Source organism: Mobula hypostoma, chromosome 15 (assembly GCF_963921235.1).
Source record: "Mobula hypostoma chromosome 15, sMobHyp1.1, whole genome shotgun sequence".
Lineage (NCBI taxonomy): Eukaryota > Metazoa > Chordata > Chondrichthyes > Myliobatiformes > Myliobatidae > Mobula > Mobula hypostoma.
Genome location: NC_086111.1, coordinates 12,795,827 through 12,812,127, shown reverse-complemented (window position 1 = coordinate 12,812,127; position 16,301 = coordinate 12,795,827). Strand labels below are relative to the sequence as shown.

General features: G+C 42.3%; 1 protein-coding gene across 5 annotated transcripts in view; it reads left to right on the top strand.

Annotated features, from left to right (window-relative positions):
- Positions 1 to 16,301, top strand: part of cacna2d2a (calcium channel, voltage-dependent, alpha 2/delta subunit 2a) — a 1,072,053-nt gene that overhangs the window by 991,270 nt on the left and 64,482 nt on the right. For all 5 annotated transcript variants that reach the window (XM_063067752.1, XM_063067753.1, XM_063067751.1 and 2 more), the window contains 3 exons: positions 2,039 to 2,140; positions 4,189 to 4,283; positions 10,927 to 10,974. In XM_063067752.1, the coding sequence (XP_062923822.1) occupies positions 2,039 to 2,140; positions 4,189 to 4,283; positions 10,927 to 10,974 (245 nt within the window). The remainder of the gene's footprint in view (positions 1 to 2,038; positions 2,141 to 4,188; positions 4,284 to 10,926; positions 10,975 to 16,301) is intronic.

The following is a 16,301-nucleotide window of genomic DNA, read 5'->3' as shown; positions in this document are numbered from 1 at the left end:
TATCAATGTCTCCAAAGCTCTTCAAAGGCCAACCAGACATTTCAAATTAGCTCATACAGTGACGTGGCTATTTTTTCCAATCACATTTCAATCACTTTGAGATCGAAGGATCTACACCAACCTGCTGTGGAAATATTCACAGATATTAAGAAGGTGATTGTATTGGAGAAGAAATGGAGCAGATTCACCAAGACATTGCCTAGCTTGCAGCTTTTATGAGGAGAGAGAACTGATTTGGAGAAGAGGGCTGAGGAGTGACAAGACCAAGGCATACAGCATTAGACGGGACATTAGATAGGTGGATTGTAGGACATTTTTCCACATAACAGGCATATCATAAAACAAAAGGACAGAGGTTTAGGTTCGGATGAAGAGGTTTAGAGGAACATAAGGAAGAATTTTTCAGCCAGAGCATAATTAGAGTTTGGAACCCACTGCCTGAGAGGGAGATTAAATCAGAGATTTCACTACACATAAGAAGTATTTAATGTGCACTTGAACTGTTTTTGCATGGAAGGCAACTGACCAAGTACTCGTAAACAGGATTAGTATAAATAGATCATCTTGGACACGATGGAGCAAATGCTGTCTGATTCTATGACAATGAGATGTTATGAGAGGGTTCCAGTGGAGTGCATTAATGGAACATTCATTAATCTCCGTGTCTGAACAATAGATGATGAAATTAATAGAAGATCCCACAGAGACCAGCACTGTGTTATTGATATCCCACAAAATCTTGGTTTGGTACTGATATAAGGTTCAACAAAGACTTCAATAGACTCAGAATAGGTGAATAAATTAAAGATTCCACAGCATTTCATGGTGTTGTTGATAAAGGATTCAACAATGTGTTAGAATAATAAAGGGTCCCATAGGATGTAAGATTAATAGGTGGTCCCACGTAGCCCAGTGTGATATTAGTAGAAAGTCCCAGAAAATCTAACTACCTTGAGAGGTCAGCATGTGGGATCGATAACATTGATGGGTCTGTGTCCAAGGGCTACAGTAAGTTTCAAGAAATCTCAGTGTGAAATCTATATTCAATATTAGAGGTCTTAGTGTGAATTCATAGTCTGTCTCCGGGATCTCTGAATGAGAAAGGATCATTTATATCAATGGGTTTTGGTATAAGAAATCTCAAGTTATCCCAGTATTGGTATCTCAGTAATGGTATCCCGGTATTGGTATCTCAGTATTGGTATCTCAGTCTTGGCATCTCAGTGCGAGATCTATAGTCATTTTTAAGATGGTCCCGGTAAGAACTCTATAGTCATTCTCGTGGAGTCTAGGTGGGAGATTTATTGTCAGTCACGGAGTCTCAATGTGAGATCTGTCATTATTCTCAAAGGGGTCTTCGTATAAGGTCTACAGTCAGTCTCAAGCTGTCTCTTGGGTGGAGGAGTTGGTGGAAATGTGGAGAGAATAAATTAGGTTTGGTGTGGGATTCACGTAACGAATATAGGGTGCTTGATTGTTGGCATGAGCTCATGGTTGCAGGGCTTTTTGAGCTGTATGTCTCTAGCCCATTAAGTCTCTCGATAGCCTCCTCTAATCTACAAGGGAAAAAAATCTCCATTTTCTCCAATCTTTCCCCATTGTGCAATTTTCCAATTCTGCCCAACATCCATGAAAATCTCTTTTGTATTTTCACATCTCTCCTGTAATCAAAATGCAAAGCAAACTATAGATGTGGGACACCTGGAATAAATACCGGTCCCTGTCTAAATACCTCTCGAAATCTGCGAGGAATCATTCCTGCTTCCACTAATTCCTCTGCCAGTGCGTTCCAGGCAGGAAAAAGTACACCTCATAAATCTTCTTTAAACCTTTTCTTTGACCTCATGCCCCAAGTATCTGACATTTCTACCCTGACATTAGTTATCTTGTTACTTTCACACATTTGTTACTACCACACATTTGTCCATATACTTTCGATCTCCCTGTGACTGTTCCGTTTCATTGCTGATCCCGACCAGTTAAATCCCAATGTGGACAAATTGTAACTGTGTAACTGTGTGTTCCGATTGATCCTCAGCTAACACCATGCTGGGGATGGACATGCTAAACGGTAGCACTGGGATTCTCGTGAGCACTGCTGTGAATCTTGACATCTATGGGAAATCCCTGAAACCTGCAGGTACGTCAGTTCAGTTCACACATCATCTCACCATCAAAAACAAGTATCTAATTCCAACCTTTTCTGCAATAAATCATCCCAGGGTATTTCACAGTGCTATCATAATTAATTTAAAATCATGTGAGGAGAAATTGGGCTTAAATATGTTTTAAAAAATCAAGAACATTAAACATAGAAAGAAATTGTAGAGATACTTGTACAGATACTTGTTTGGTCATTAGTAATTGACAAAGGTCCAAAAGACTGGAGGGCGGCTAATTTTGTTCCATTGTTTAAGTGGGTAGCAAGGAACTATGGGACTGGTGATCCTGACTTCAACTGTAGGGAAGTTACAGGAGAGAAATCAGAGGGACATGATCTACCATCACTTGGTTGGTCAAGGTCTGATCAGAAATAATCAGCATGATTTTATGTGTGGGAGATCATGTCTGATGAAGCCTTTGAAGTTTTTTGAAGAGGATCAATAAGTGGATGTTGTCTATACTGATTTTAGTATAGACATTCAAACCAAGATAGGACTTATACCGTCAATGGCAGGGTGCTGGTGAACGCTGTGGAACAGAGAGACCTGGGAGTACAAGTGTATAGTTTGCTGAAAGAGCCTGCCAGGAAGGCAGGATGGTGCAGAGGCACTTAGCATGCTGCTCTTCATCAGTTAGATCAAATTTAGGAGTAGGGACATTATGTAACAATTATATAAGTCACTACTGAGGTTGCACTTGAAGTATTGTGATCAGTTCTATTCACCTTTTATAGGAAAGACATTGTCAAGCTGGAAATGGTGCAGAAGAGATCTACAAGGATGCTACAAGAAGTTGCCCACACTGGGCCTTTATTCCTTAGAGTGTAGGAGAATGGGGAATGGCCTTATAGAAGTTTATAAAATCATGAAGGGGATGAATATATGGAGTATGGATTCTGTTCCTATAACTTGAGGTCTTATGGATATGTTGGACAGTTGTAATCTTTTCCCCAGTCCAAAACTAGAGACTACAATTACATGGGGAGCGATTTCAGAGACCTATATGGCAACTTGTTTACACAGAGGATAGTGAGTACCTGGAATGAGCTGCCAGAGGAAGTTGTCAAGGCAGGTATAATTGCAACATTTAAGAGTTATTTGGGTGGTGTCTTCGAAGGTTGGGTGATGAACATGGGCAACTGGGACTAGCAGGGAGGATGCCATGATTGGTATAAGCCAGCTGGTCCAAAGGCCCTGTTTCTGTGCTGTGTTATTCTATGACTTGTGAATCCCCAAGGCCCCCCTACATAAACCCTGGACTTACTAATGCAGGTTCACCACCAGCCTGTGGTTGCTGCGCTTCCTAAATGAAGACACAAATAAATAACTGATTTATAATGTAATTATAATTATAAATCAATTATAATTATTAAATATCATAAAAATAAATATATAAATGTTAAAACTATAGTTTATATTTATAATTAATTTATGTATCTACTCTTTATATTTATAATTCATTTATATAATGTTATATAATAAATAACTGTAATTAATATAATCATAACTAAACATTAAATAAAAGGCACAATATTACCTACATTCTAGTCTTCTGGTACCTGACTTCAGCTAACAAGTTACAGAAGTTTCTTCCATGGCCCAGCCATGCCCTCTCTTGCTTCTCACACTTTGTCAGACCCCAGGAATTTATTTACCTTTTTGTATTTCAGGACGTCCAACACCCCTCTCCTTTTAATATGTTCCAATGTATCACTGTCTACTGGCTTGAACTCAGTATATGTCCTTCTCCAAGTTAGAACACTGCAGAAGGGGTTCAATTACCTCAAGTTACAGAGGACATACTTTGGGGCAGTAGTCCAGATCATGTCAGTATAATCGTCTATGGAAACAAACGAGGGTTCGGCAGCCAATGGTGTGAAATTTATGGTCAGCCAATGTCATAGAGCTGGAAGTAAGATCTCATAATGGTGCAAATGTTCACATCCACTCACTTCCTCACCGTTTTCTGACTTTGCAGAATCACATCCCTTATTCAATATTATCCTACTCATTCTGTTTCTCTCAGTGGTTGGAGTGATGCTGGACTATGAAGCATGGGTCTCAAAATTTAAGATCCTTGCCAGTAACCAGACGAACCGAGACCAGGTGGAGCCAAGGAAGGTAAAACCCTGAGCAAAGTTCTTTATTCATGTCAGAGCTACACATTGCTTGTACTTTACACAGAGACATCCCAACCCCTGTTCTAGGACAGCAAAAACAGCAGCGATGCCGTTTTACAGGGGGGGGTGCTGTTCTAGAACAGCAAAACCATCAACGATATCGTCATGTGGGCACCCTGTTCTAGAACAGTGATATCATGGAACTGGCACACTACTCTATCATTGGATGAGGGTGTGTGTGTGTGTGTGTGTGTGTGTGTGTGTGTGTGTGTGTGTGTGTGTGTGTGTGTGTGTGTGTGTATGTGAGTATGTGTGTGCGTGTATATGTGTGTATATGAGTGTGAGTGTGTTTACGAGAGTGCGTGTGTGTGTATGTGCAAAGTGAACAGGAATAAGGAACCTTGGTTCTCAAGGGATATTGCAACTCTGATAAAGAAGAAGAGGGAGTTGTATGACATGTATAGGAAACAGGGAGTAAATAAGGAGCTTGAGGAGTATAAGTGCAAGAAAATACTCAAGAAAGAAATCACGAGGGCTAAAAGAAGACATGAGATTGCCTTGGCAGTCAAAGTGAAGGATAATCCAAAGAGCTTTTACAGGTATATTAAGAGCAAAAGGATTGTAAGGGATAAAATTGGTCCTCTTGAAGATCAGAGTGGTCGGCTATGTGCGGAACCAAAGGAAATGGGGGAGATCTTAAATAGGTTTTTCGCGTCTGTATTTACTAAGGAAACGGGCATGAAGTCTATGGAATTAAGGGAAACAAGTAGTGAGATCATGGCAACTGTACAGATTGAAAAGGAGGAGGTGCTTGCTGTCTTGAGGAAAATTAAAGTGGATAAATCCCCGGGACCTGACAGGGTGTTCCCTCGGACCTTGAAGGAGACTAGTGTTGAAATTGCAGGGGCCCTGGCAGAAATATTTAAAACATCGCTGTCTACAGGTGAGGTGCCAGAGGATTGAAGAGTGGCTCATGTTGTTCCGTTGTTTAAAAAAGGATCAAAAAGTAATCCGGGAAATTATAGGCTAGTAAGTATAACGTCGGTAGTAGATAAGTTATTGGAGGGAGTACTAAGAGATAGAATCTACAAGCATTTGGATAGACAGGGACTTATTAGGGAGAGTCAACATGGCTTTGTGCGTGGTAGGTCATGTTTGACCAATCTATTGGAGTTTTTCGAGGAGGTTACCAGGAAAGTGGATGAAGGGAAGGCAGTGGATATTGTCTACATGGACTTCAGTAAGGCCTTTGACAAGGTCCCGCATGGGAGGTTAGTTAGGAAAATTCAGTCGCTAGGTATACATGGAGAGGTGGTAAATTGGATTAGACATTGGCTCAATGGAAGAAGCCAAAGAGTGGTAGTAGAGAATTGCTTCTCCGAGTGGAGGCCTGTGACTAGTGGTGCGCCACAGGGATCAGTGCTGGGTCCATTGTTATTTGTGATCTATATCAATGATCTGGATGATAATGTGGTAAATTGGATCAGCAAATTTGCTGATGATACAAAGATTGGAGGTGTAGTAGACAGTGAGGAAGGTTTTCAGAGCCTGCAGAGGGACTTGGACCAGCTGGAAAAATGGGCTGAAAAATGGCAGATGGAGTTTAATACTGACAAGTGTGAGGTATTGCACGTTGGAAGGACAAACCAAGGTAGAACATACAGGGTTAATGGTAAGGCACTGAGGAGTGCAGTGGAACAGAGGGATCTGGGAATACAGATACAAAATTCCCTAAAAGTAGCATCACAGGTAGATAGAGTCATAAAGAGAGCTTTTGGTACATTGGCCTTTATTAATCAAAGTATTGAGTATAAGAGCTGGAATGTTATGATGAGGTTGTATAAGGCATTGGTGAGGCCAAATCTGGAGTATTGTGTTCAGTTTTGGTCACCAAATTACAGGAAGAATAAGGTTGATGAAAGAGTGCAGAGAAGGTTTACAAGGATGTTGCCGGGACTTGAGAAACTCAGTTACAGAGAAAGGTTGAATAGGTTAGAACTTTATTCCCTGGAGCGTAGAAGAATGAGGGGAGATTTGATAGAAGTATATAAAATTATGATGGGTATAGATAGAGTGAATGCAAGCAGGCTTTTTCCACTGAGGCAAGGGGAGAAAAAAACCAGAGGACATAGGTTAAGGGTGAGGGGGGGAAAGTTTAAAGGGAACATTAGGGGGGGCTTCTTCACACAGAGAGTGGTGGGAGTATGGAATGAGCTGCCAGACGAGGTGGTAAATGCGGGTTCTTTTTTAACATTTAAGAATAAATTGGACAGATACATGGATGGGAGGTGTATGGAGGGGTATGGTCCGTGTGCAGGTCAGTGGGACTTGGTAGAAAATGGTTCAGCACAGCCAAAAGGCCTGTTTCTGTGCTGTAGTTTCTATGGTTATGGTTTCTATGTGAATATGTGTGTGCATGTATATGTGTGTATATGAGTGTGTGTGTATGAGTATGTGAGTATGTGTGTGTGCATGTATATGTCTGTATATTAGTGTGAGTGTGTGTGGGGGGGGGAACATTCATGTACATCATGTGAGATTTGTGCTGCACTCGATTCGAAAAGACACCAAGATATTAGGCCATTCGGCCGATCGAATCTGCTCTGCAATTCCTAATCACACTGTCCTTATTAAACCTTGATGACATAAGACACAGGAACAGAATTAGGCCATTCAGCCCACTGAGTCTGCTCCACCATTTCATCATGGCTGATCCATTTCTCTCTCAACCCCATTCTCCTGCCTTCTCCCCATAGCCTTTCACACCCTGACTAATCAAGAATCTGTCAACCTCTGCCTTAAATGTACCTAGCGACCTGGCCTCTGCAGTTGCCTGTGGCAATAACTTCTACAAATTCACCACCTTCTGGCTAAAGAAATTCCTCCTCATCTTTGTTCGAAATGGGAGTCCTTCTATTTTGTGGCTGTGCCCTCTGGTCCTAGACTTTCCCACCAAAGGAAACATCCCCTTCATATCCACTCTATCTAGGCCTTTCAATGTCCGATAGGTTCAGAATCAGAATGTGGCATCTGACATGAAATTTGTTAACTTCAATGAGATCCCCTCTCATTTTTTTTCTGAATTCCAGTGAGTACAGGCCCAGGGCTTTTAATCGATGCCCATAGTAATCCTTTCTTTCCTGGAATCATTCTCGTGAGCCTCCTCTGAACCTCTCCAAAGTCAGCACATCCTTTCTTAAATATGGGCCTAAAATTACTCCAAGTGAGGCCTAACCTCTGCTTTGTACAGCCTCAGCATTACATCATTGCTTTTATATTCTAATCTTCTTGAAATGAATGCTGACATTGCATTTGCCTACCTCACCACTGACTCAATCTGCAAGTTAACCTTAAGGGAATCCTGCATGAGTACTCCCAAGTCCCCTTGCAGCTCTGATTTCTCAATTTTCTCCCTATTTAGAAAATAATCTACACTTCTATTCCCTCTGCCAAAGTGCATGACCATATACTTCCCGACACCATATCCCATTTGCCACATCTTTCCCTATTCTCCCAATCTGTCTAAGTCCTTCTGCAGCCTCTCTGCTTCCTCAACACTATCTGCCCCACCACCTATTTTCATAACATCTGCAAACTTGGCCACAATCCATCAATTTCATCACCCAAATGTAAAAAGAATCAGTCTCAACACAGACCCCTGTGGAACACCACTGGTCACCGGCAGCCAATCCAAAAAGGATCCTTTTATTCCCACTCTTTGCCTCCTGCCAATCAGCCAATGCTCCAGCCATACTAGTATCTTTCCTGTGATACCCTGGGCTCTTATCTTGTTTAGCAGCCTCTTGTACAGCACCTTGTCAAAGGCCTTCTGAAACTCCAAGTATACAACATCTTTTATCTATCTTGCTTGTTACTTCTTCAACAAATTCCAACAGATTTGTCATGCAAGATTTTCCCTTGCAGAAACTATGCCGACTTTAGACTATTTTATTATGTGCCTCCAAATACCCTGAAACAACATCCTTAACAATAGATTCCAACATCTTCCCAACCACTGAGGTCAGGCTAACAGGCCTATATTTTCCTTTCGTTGGCCTCCCTCCCTTCTTGAAGAGTGGAGTGGCATTTACAATTTTCCAGTCCTCCAGAACCATGCCAGAATTTTGATTCTTGAAAGATCATAACTAATGCCTCCACAATCTCTTCAGCTGTTTCTTTTAGAACCTTGGGCTGTAGTAAATCAGGTCCAGATGGCTTATCTAACTACAAAACATTAAGTTTCCCAAACACCTTCTTCCTAGTACTCACTTTTACCCCCGACACTCTCGAACTTCTGGCATACTGCTAGTCTCTTCCACAGTGAAGGTTGATGGAAAATACTTATTCAGTTTGTCCGCCATTTCATTATCCCCTGTTACTATCTCTCCAGCGATCCAATATCTACTCTTGCCTCTGTTTTACCCGTTATATATCTGAAAAAAAATTTGGTATCATTTTTGATACTACTGGCTAGTTTACTTTTATATTTCATCTTACCCCCCCCCATGATTTTTTTCAGTTGCCTTCTGTTAGTTTTTAAAAGCTTCTCAATCCTCCGACTTCCCACTAAGTTTTGCTCTATTATATGCCCTTTCTTTTCCTTTTATGTTAGCTTTGGCTTCCCTTGTCAGACATGGTTGCATAATCCTGTCTTTAGAATGCATCCTCTTCTTTGGGATGTATTTATCCTGTGCTCTCTGAATTGCCCCAGAAGCACCAACCATGCTGCTCTGCCATCATCCCTACTCTTGTTCCCTTCCAATCAACTTTGGCCAGCTCCTCTCTCATGCCTTTGTGATTCCCTTTACTCCACTGTGATACTGATACGTCTGACTTTAGCTCCTCTCTGTCAAATTGCAGGAAAAGTCTACCATATTATGATCAGTCTTTCCTTCGGGTTCCTTTATCTCAAGCTCCCAAATCATATCTGGTTCATTACACAACACCCAGTCCACAATTGCTGATTCTCTAGTAGGCGCAACCAGAAGCTGCTCCAAAAAGCCTGATTTTCCAGAACTATCTGCATATTGAAATCCCCCAGACTAATGTAACATTGTTTTTCTTTGGCATGCTTTTTCTATCTTCCACTGTAATTTGTAGACCACATCCTGGCTACTGTCCAGAGGCCTATTAGCAGCCTTCATCAGGGTCCTCTTACCCTTGCAGTAGGAAGAATGGCACACAAGATATTCTGCAGAAGCTGGAGATTCAGAGCAACACACAAAATGCTGGAGGAACTCAGTAAATCAGGTAGCATCTAGGCAGTGGAATAAACAGTCAATGTTTTAGACCTAATAAATGGCTCTGGCCCACAATGTCAGTTGTTTATTCCCCTCCATAAATGCTGCCTGACCTGCTGAGTTCCTCCAGTATTTTGTGTGTTGCTCTCACAAATGTATACTGCATTAGTGATGGTCATAGATAGCTGTGTGTGTGTGTGTGTGTGTGTGTGTGTGTGTGTGTGTGTGTGTGTAAGCGTGTGTGTGAATGAGTGTAAGTGTGTATGTGAACATGTGAGACAGTGTGTGTGTGTGTGTGTGTGTGTGTGCGTGTACTTGGTCATCCTTGTACTGACACTCTCCCCGATCTTGCCATATATCTGTGACAATTTAATGCTGAAACGATTTCCTCTTCAATTGAATGCCATCTTCAGTTAATGGTGATCCTGGTACGGACATCCCCCATTCTCTTAATGCTTCTTACTTTCTTTAAACCTAGAGATGCCTCTCCCCGTTGGGCAGTGTGGCCTAGAGTGTACATGGCACCTTTGGGGGCACTATAAATGGGAGGTGCATAGAGGTTTAGTTGAGGGCGTACCACTGCAAAATTTTACAGCCAGGAAAAGATGCAGTAACAACAGAACTATCTGATGTGGGAGGAGGGCCTGGCAAAGTTGTGAGGGCGAAGTTGTAGGGGCTGAGTATCAATGGTGAAGGGCAACAGGGATCTAACAGCGGGTTTGGGATGGTGGAGGGTGAAGGGGTTGTCAGGTTGTGGTGTTGGAGGTCACTATAAGCTGATGAGGGAGTCTGGATGGATTGGTGAGACCAGGATCAGGTTCAGTCAGGCCTGGAGATTGGTAGAAAGATTGTGATGGAGATAGTGAAGGTTAGTGTTTAGCTTTAGTTGGGAGTGCTGTTTGAGGGCTATGGTTGGGGGTGTTCAGGGAGACGAGAGAAGGAGTAAATGAGATGGAGAGATGCAGTGACAAATAAATATTCTTCTTAAAGACCTACCTGAGATAGGTTAGTAGGCAGGTAATGAGCTAATCAGGTATGGGCTCCTCTGCAATTGTTCAGTGAATGCCTGGAATACACAATTTGTAATTAATCTATGACTTTACTTTGCAGTATTGTTATTGAAATTGATTGTGCAGTGTGCAAAAACATACAGCCAGAGTCCAGTTTCTGAGTCTGAATGGCAAGTTAGCTTCCTTCTGCCTCCCCATTGTAATTTCACTTTTCACAGTTCTTGTTGCAGGACCTACATCGTGAGGCTTTGCCTCCATTTTGGTGCGATTTGCTAACATATGGTGGTGAACCTGGTAGTGACAGTCACCACAGTGACACAGTAATGGGGGTGGGTGGTCACCTAAACACCACCAGAGCCACACACTGACTTCCTTTTCTCTTTACTTTGCACAGTGCATGCCATCATCTGACTGTGAGATGGACTGCGATGTGAACAGTGAGGTGGGTATAAGGGACGTTCTGCTTCAAAATTGTTGGTGCAGCAATTATAACCTGAAATATGTGAGGTAGTATACAGGTAGCAATGTTCTGGCTGAACTTAGGTCATGTAGACTTAGCTGGCAGTATGTGAAGGAGGTAAACAGGTCAATGTCATCTTCACCTTCCTGTTCAATGTCAGCCAAGTTGCCACATGGTTCCAATTGATCATGTTGTTAGGGTTCAGGAAAGGAGGAGTATACTCCTGACTATTATCCAACAATTTACAACGGGAGCGGGTTTTATGCGTGAACATTTTGCCTGTCTGTTATCTCTGTATCAAGTAGTATTAGAATAGAATAGCATTCTCTTCCATGACCTCTCAATTTGGGGCAGCATGGTAGCCGGGCAGTTAGCGTAATGCTCCTACAGCACCAGTTGTAAGATCAGGGTTCAATTTCCATTGCTACTTGTCGGGTGTTTGTATGTTGTGTCTGTGCGTTGCGGGATTCCTCCAGAAGCTCTGGTTTTCTCCCACATTCCAAAGCGGTATAGCTAGGCTTAGTGATTTGTGGCATGCTATGTTGGCGCCAGAAGTGTGGTGACACGCTGCCCAGTACAATCCTCGCTGATTTGATTTTATGAAAATTATGCATTTCACTCTATGTTTCAATGTACTGTATATGTGATAAATAAAGCTGATCTTTAGTCTTTAATCTCTGTCTATTCAACTGGTGAGAATTACCTTTGACTGGTTCCATTTGGCCTAAACTATGTTAACCACAGAACCTTTAACGATGCTGCACTGTCACCTTTGTATTTCTTCCGGGATCCGTCTATCCTGGTCTTTGGTGACATTGAACATAGAACATGGCCTTTTGCCCCACAATGTTGGGCCAACCTTTTAACCAACTCTAAGGCCAATCTAACTCCTTCCATACTATATAGACCTTCATTTTTCTATCATCCATGTGCCTGTCTAAGAATTCTTAAATGCCCCTAATATATCTGCCTCTACCATTACCCCTGGCAAGGAGTTTGATGTATTCAGCGCTTTCTTTGTACTTAATTCCAATCACCTTAAATTTATAACCCCACATATTAGCCAATTCTTCCCTGGAAAAAGTCTCTGGATTTCTGCTCAATCTATGCCTCCTATCATTTAGTACACCTCCATCAAGTCACCTCTCATCCTCCATCACTCCAAAGAAAAAAGTCCTTGCTCACTCAAACTATCCTTATAAGACATGTTCTCTAATCCAGGCAGCATCCTGGTAAATCTCCTCTGCATGGCAACTTGGAGGGATCCATGGACATGAACCCCAAGATCCCTCTATTCTTCCACACTGCTAAAGAGATCTTCTGGTAATACAGATTCAAGGTAGCAAACCCAGCTTATCCAGGTGATCCCTCCACTTTCTGATTTGACATGCAGCTTCACTAACATCTGCAGGACTGTGCTGTGAAAGTCTTAGGTGTATATATATAACTAGAGATCTTAGAAAGGATGGGCTGAAACTGGAGAAGGTTCAAAGGAGGTTCACGAAAATGATTCCAGGATTGAATGGCTTCTCTTATGAAGAGTGTTTGATGGCTCTGGGCTGTATTCACTGGAATTCAGAAGAATGATGGGTGACTCATTGTAACCTATCAAATAGTGAAAGGCCTTGATAGAGTGGATGGGGAGAGGAGGTTGTCATGATCTTTCAAGAATCACTTGATTCTGGCATGGTTCCGGAGGACTGAAAAATTGCAAATGTCACTCAACTTTTGAAGAAGGGAAGAAGGCAAAAGAAAGGAAATTATAGGCCAGTGATAAAATTGGTCCCTTAGAGAATCAGAGTGGACGGCTATGTGCGGAGCCGAAAGAGATGGGGGAGATTTTGAACAATTTCTTTTCTTCGTTATTCACTAAGGAAAAGGATATCGAATTGTGTAAGGTAAAGAAAACAAGAAGGGTAGTTATGGAAAGTATGACGATTAAAGAAGAGGAAGTACTGGCCCTTTTAAGGAATATAAAAGTGGGTAAGTCTCCGGGTCCAGACAAGATATTCCCTAGGACCTTGAGGGAAGTTAGTGTAGAAATAGCAGGGGCTCTGTCAGAAATATTTCAAATGTCATTAGAAACGGGGATGGTGCTGGAGGATTGGTGTATTGCTCATGTGGTTCCATTGTTTAAAAAGGGTTCTAAGAGTAAACCTAGCAATTATCGGCCTGTGAGTTTGACGTCAGTGGTGGGTAATGTGAGGGGATCCAGGAGTGCCCCTATTAACTGTTTGAAGAGAGACAGAGAGAGACATTCTCTCTGTCCTTTCCAAACAAACCATCAATGATAAGGATGGACTGACACAGGAGTTAACTTTGGAGTTTTACTTTGGAGGTAAAAACTGAGCAGCTCGAACGTTGCTATGGTGACCAACAGGACATTATTGATGTTACTTCCAAGGACTTGTTGCCTGCTTGCATTCCTTTACAGACAAAGGAAGGAGGGACTCTTTGAATGACAGGTGATGCTCAGCCTGGTGAAATAAATGAGAGGTCAGATGATACAGACCTCAGACACATGATCAGGACACTGAATGAGCATTGTTGTGCCCGCAGAGAAAGTGGGTTTTGGAGGATCGATCAGGCGGATTGATCCAAATTGCTATTACAGTGAAGGAGAAGGAGTTGACTGGTGGGGGGTTGTCTATGTGTCCACCCTTGGCGGGGTGATAGCTCCACTACAGAAGACCGGTCCCCCTGGTTAAAGTCACAGTTGGTGACTTGTAAAGGATTTCGGAGGACGACGAGAAGATCAATGGCGTCAGCTCACCTGAAGACTCAACTCACTCTCTCTCTCTCTCCATCACTACTCAACTAAATACCATGAACTGAACTGAACTGAACTTTACTCAACATTGTAAGACTGTATCTTTTTACCCCTAGACGTAAAGAAGCTTGGTTTTCATACATATTTATTCCACACTTACTTTTATATATAATCATTGCTAACCTGTGTGATTTATTTACATTGATATTACTGTATTGCGTAGTTACTAATAAATATTAGTAGCTTATAGCAATACTGGACTCCAAAGTGGTTTCTATTTCTGCTGGTTTCTTAATCCCTGTCACGAGGTATGTGACAGTAAATTGATGGAAAGTATTCTTAGAGATGGTATATATAATTATCTGGATAGACAGGGTCTGATTAGGAACAGTCAACATGGATTTGTGCATGGAAGGTTATGTTTGACAAATCTGATTGAATTTTTTGATGAGGTTACTAGGAAAGTTGACAAGGGTAAAGCGGTGGATGTTGTCTATATGGACTTCAGTAAGGCCTTTGACAAGGTTCCACACGGAAGGTTAGTTAGGAAGGTTCAATCGTTAGGCATTAATATATCGAAGTAGTAAAATGGATTCAGCAGCGGCTGGATGGGAGATGCCAGAGAGTAGTGGTGGATAACTGTGTGTCAGATTGGAGGACAGTGTGTAGTGGTGTGCCTCAGGGATCTGTACTGGGTCCATTGTTGTTTGTCATATATATTAATGATCTGGATGATGTGGTGGTAAATCGAATTAGTAAGTATGCAGATGATACTAAGATAGGTGGTGTTGTGGATGATGAGGTAAGTTTTCAAAGCTTGCAGAGAAACATAGAAACATAGAAAATAGGTGCAGGAGTAGGCCATTCGGCCCTTCGAACCTGCACCGCCATTTATTATGATCATGTCTGATCATCCAACTCAGAACCCCGCCCCAGCCTTCCCTCCATACCCCCTGACCCCTGTAGCCACAAGGGCCATATCTAACTCCCTCTTAAACATAGCCAATGAACTGGCCTCAACAGTTTGCTGTGGCAGAGAATTCCACAGATTCACCACTCTCTGTGTGAAGAAGTTTTTCCTAATCTCGGTCCTAAAAGGCTTCCCCTCTATCCTCAAACTGTGACCCCTCGTTCTGGACTTCCCCAACATCGGGAACAATCTTCCCGCATCTAGCCTGTCCAATCCCTTTAGGATCTTATATGTTTCAATCAGATCCCCCCTCAATCTTCTAAATTCCAACGAGTACAAGCCCAGTTCATCCAGTCTTTCTTCATATGAAAGTCCTGCCATCCCAGGAATCAATCTGGTGAACCTTCTTTGTACTCCCTCTATGGCAAAGATGTCTTTCCTCAGATTAGGGGACCAAAACTGCACGCAATACTCCAGGTGTGGTCTCACCAAGGCCTTGTACAACTGCAGTAGTACCTCCCTGCTCCTGTACTCGAATCCTCTCGCTATAAATGCCAGCATACATTCGCCTTTTTCACCGCCTGCTGTACCTGCATGCCCACTTTCAATGACTGGTGTATAATGACACCCAGGTCTCGTTGCACCTCCCCTTTTCCTAATCGGCCACCATTCAGATAATAATCTGTTTTCCTATTTTTGCCACCAAAGTGGATAACTTCACATTTATCCACATTAAATTGCATCTGCCATGAGTTTGCCCACTCACCCAACCTATCCAAGTCACCCTGCATCCTCTTAGCATCCTCCTCACTGCTAACACTGCCGCCAAGCTTCGTGTCATCCGCAAACTTGGAGATGCTGCATTTAATTCCCTCATCCAAGTCATTAATATATATTGTAAACAACTGGGATCCCAGCACTGAGCCTTGCGGTACCCCACTAGTCACCGCCTGCCATTCTGAAAAGGTCCCGTTTATTCCCACTCTTTGCTTCCTGTCTGCTAACCAATTCTCCACCCACACCAATACCTTACCCCCAATACCGTGTGCTTTAAGTTTGCACACTAATCTCCTATGATTTAGGACAGTTAGAAGAGTGGGCTGAAAGATGGCAGATGGAGTTTAATGCTGAAAAATGTGAGATGCTACATTTTGGTAGGACTAATCAAAATAGGACATACATGGTAAATGGTAGGGCATTGAAGAATGCTGTAGAACAGAGGGATCTAGGAATAATGGTGCATAGTTCCCTGGAGGTGGAATCTCATGTGGATAGGGTGGTGAAGAAAGCTTTTGGTATGCTGGCCTTTATTAATGAGAGCATTGAGTATAGGAGTTGGGATGTAATGTTGAAATTGTATAAACATAGAAAATAGGTGCAGGAGTAGGCCATTCGGCCCTTCGAGCCTGCACCGCCATTTATTATGATCATGGCTGATCATCCAACTCAGAACCCTGCACCAGCCTTCCCTCCATACCCTCTGATCCCCCTAGCCACAAGGACCATATCTAACTCCCTCTTAAATATAGCCAATGAACTGGCCTCAACAGGTATAAGGCATTGGTAAGGCCAAATTTGGAGTATTGTGTACAGTTCTGGTCACCGAATTATAGAAAAGATGTCAATAAA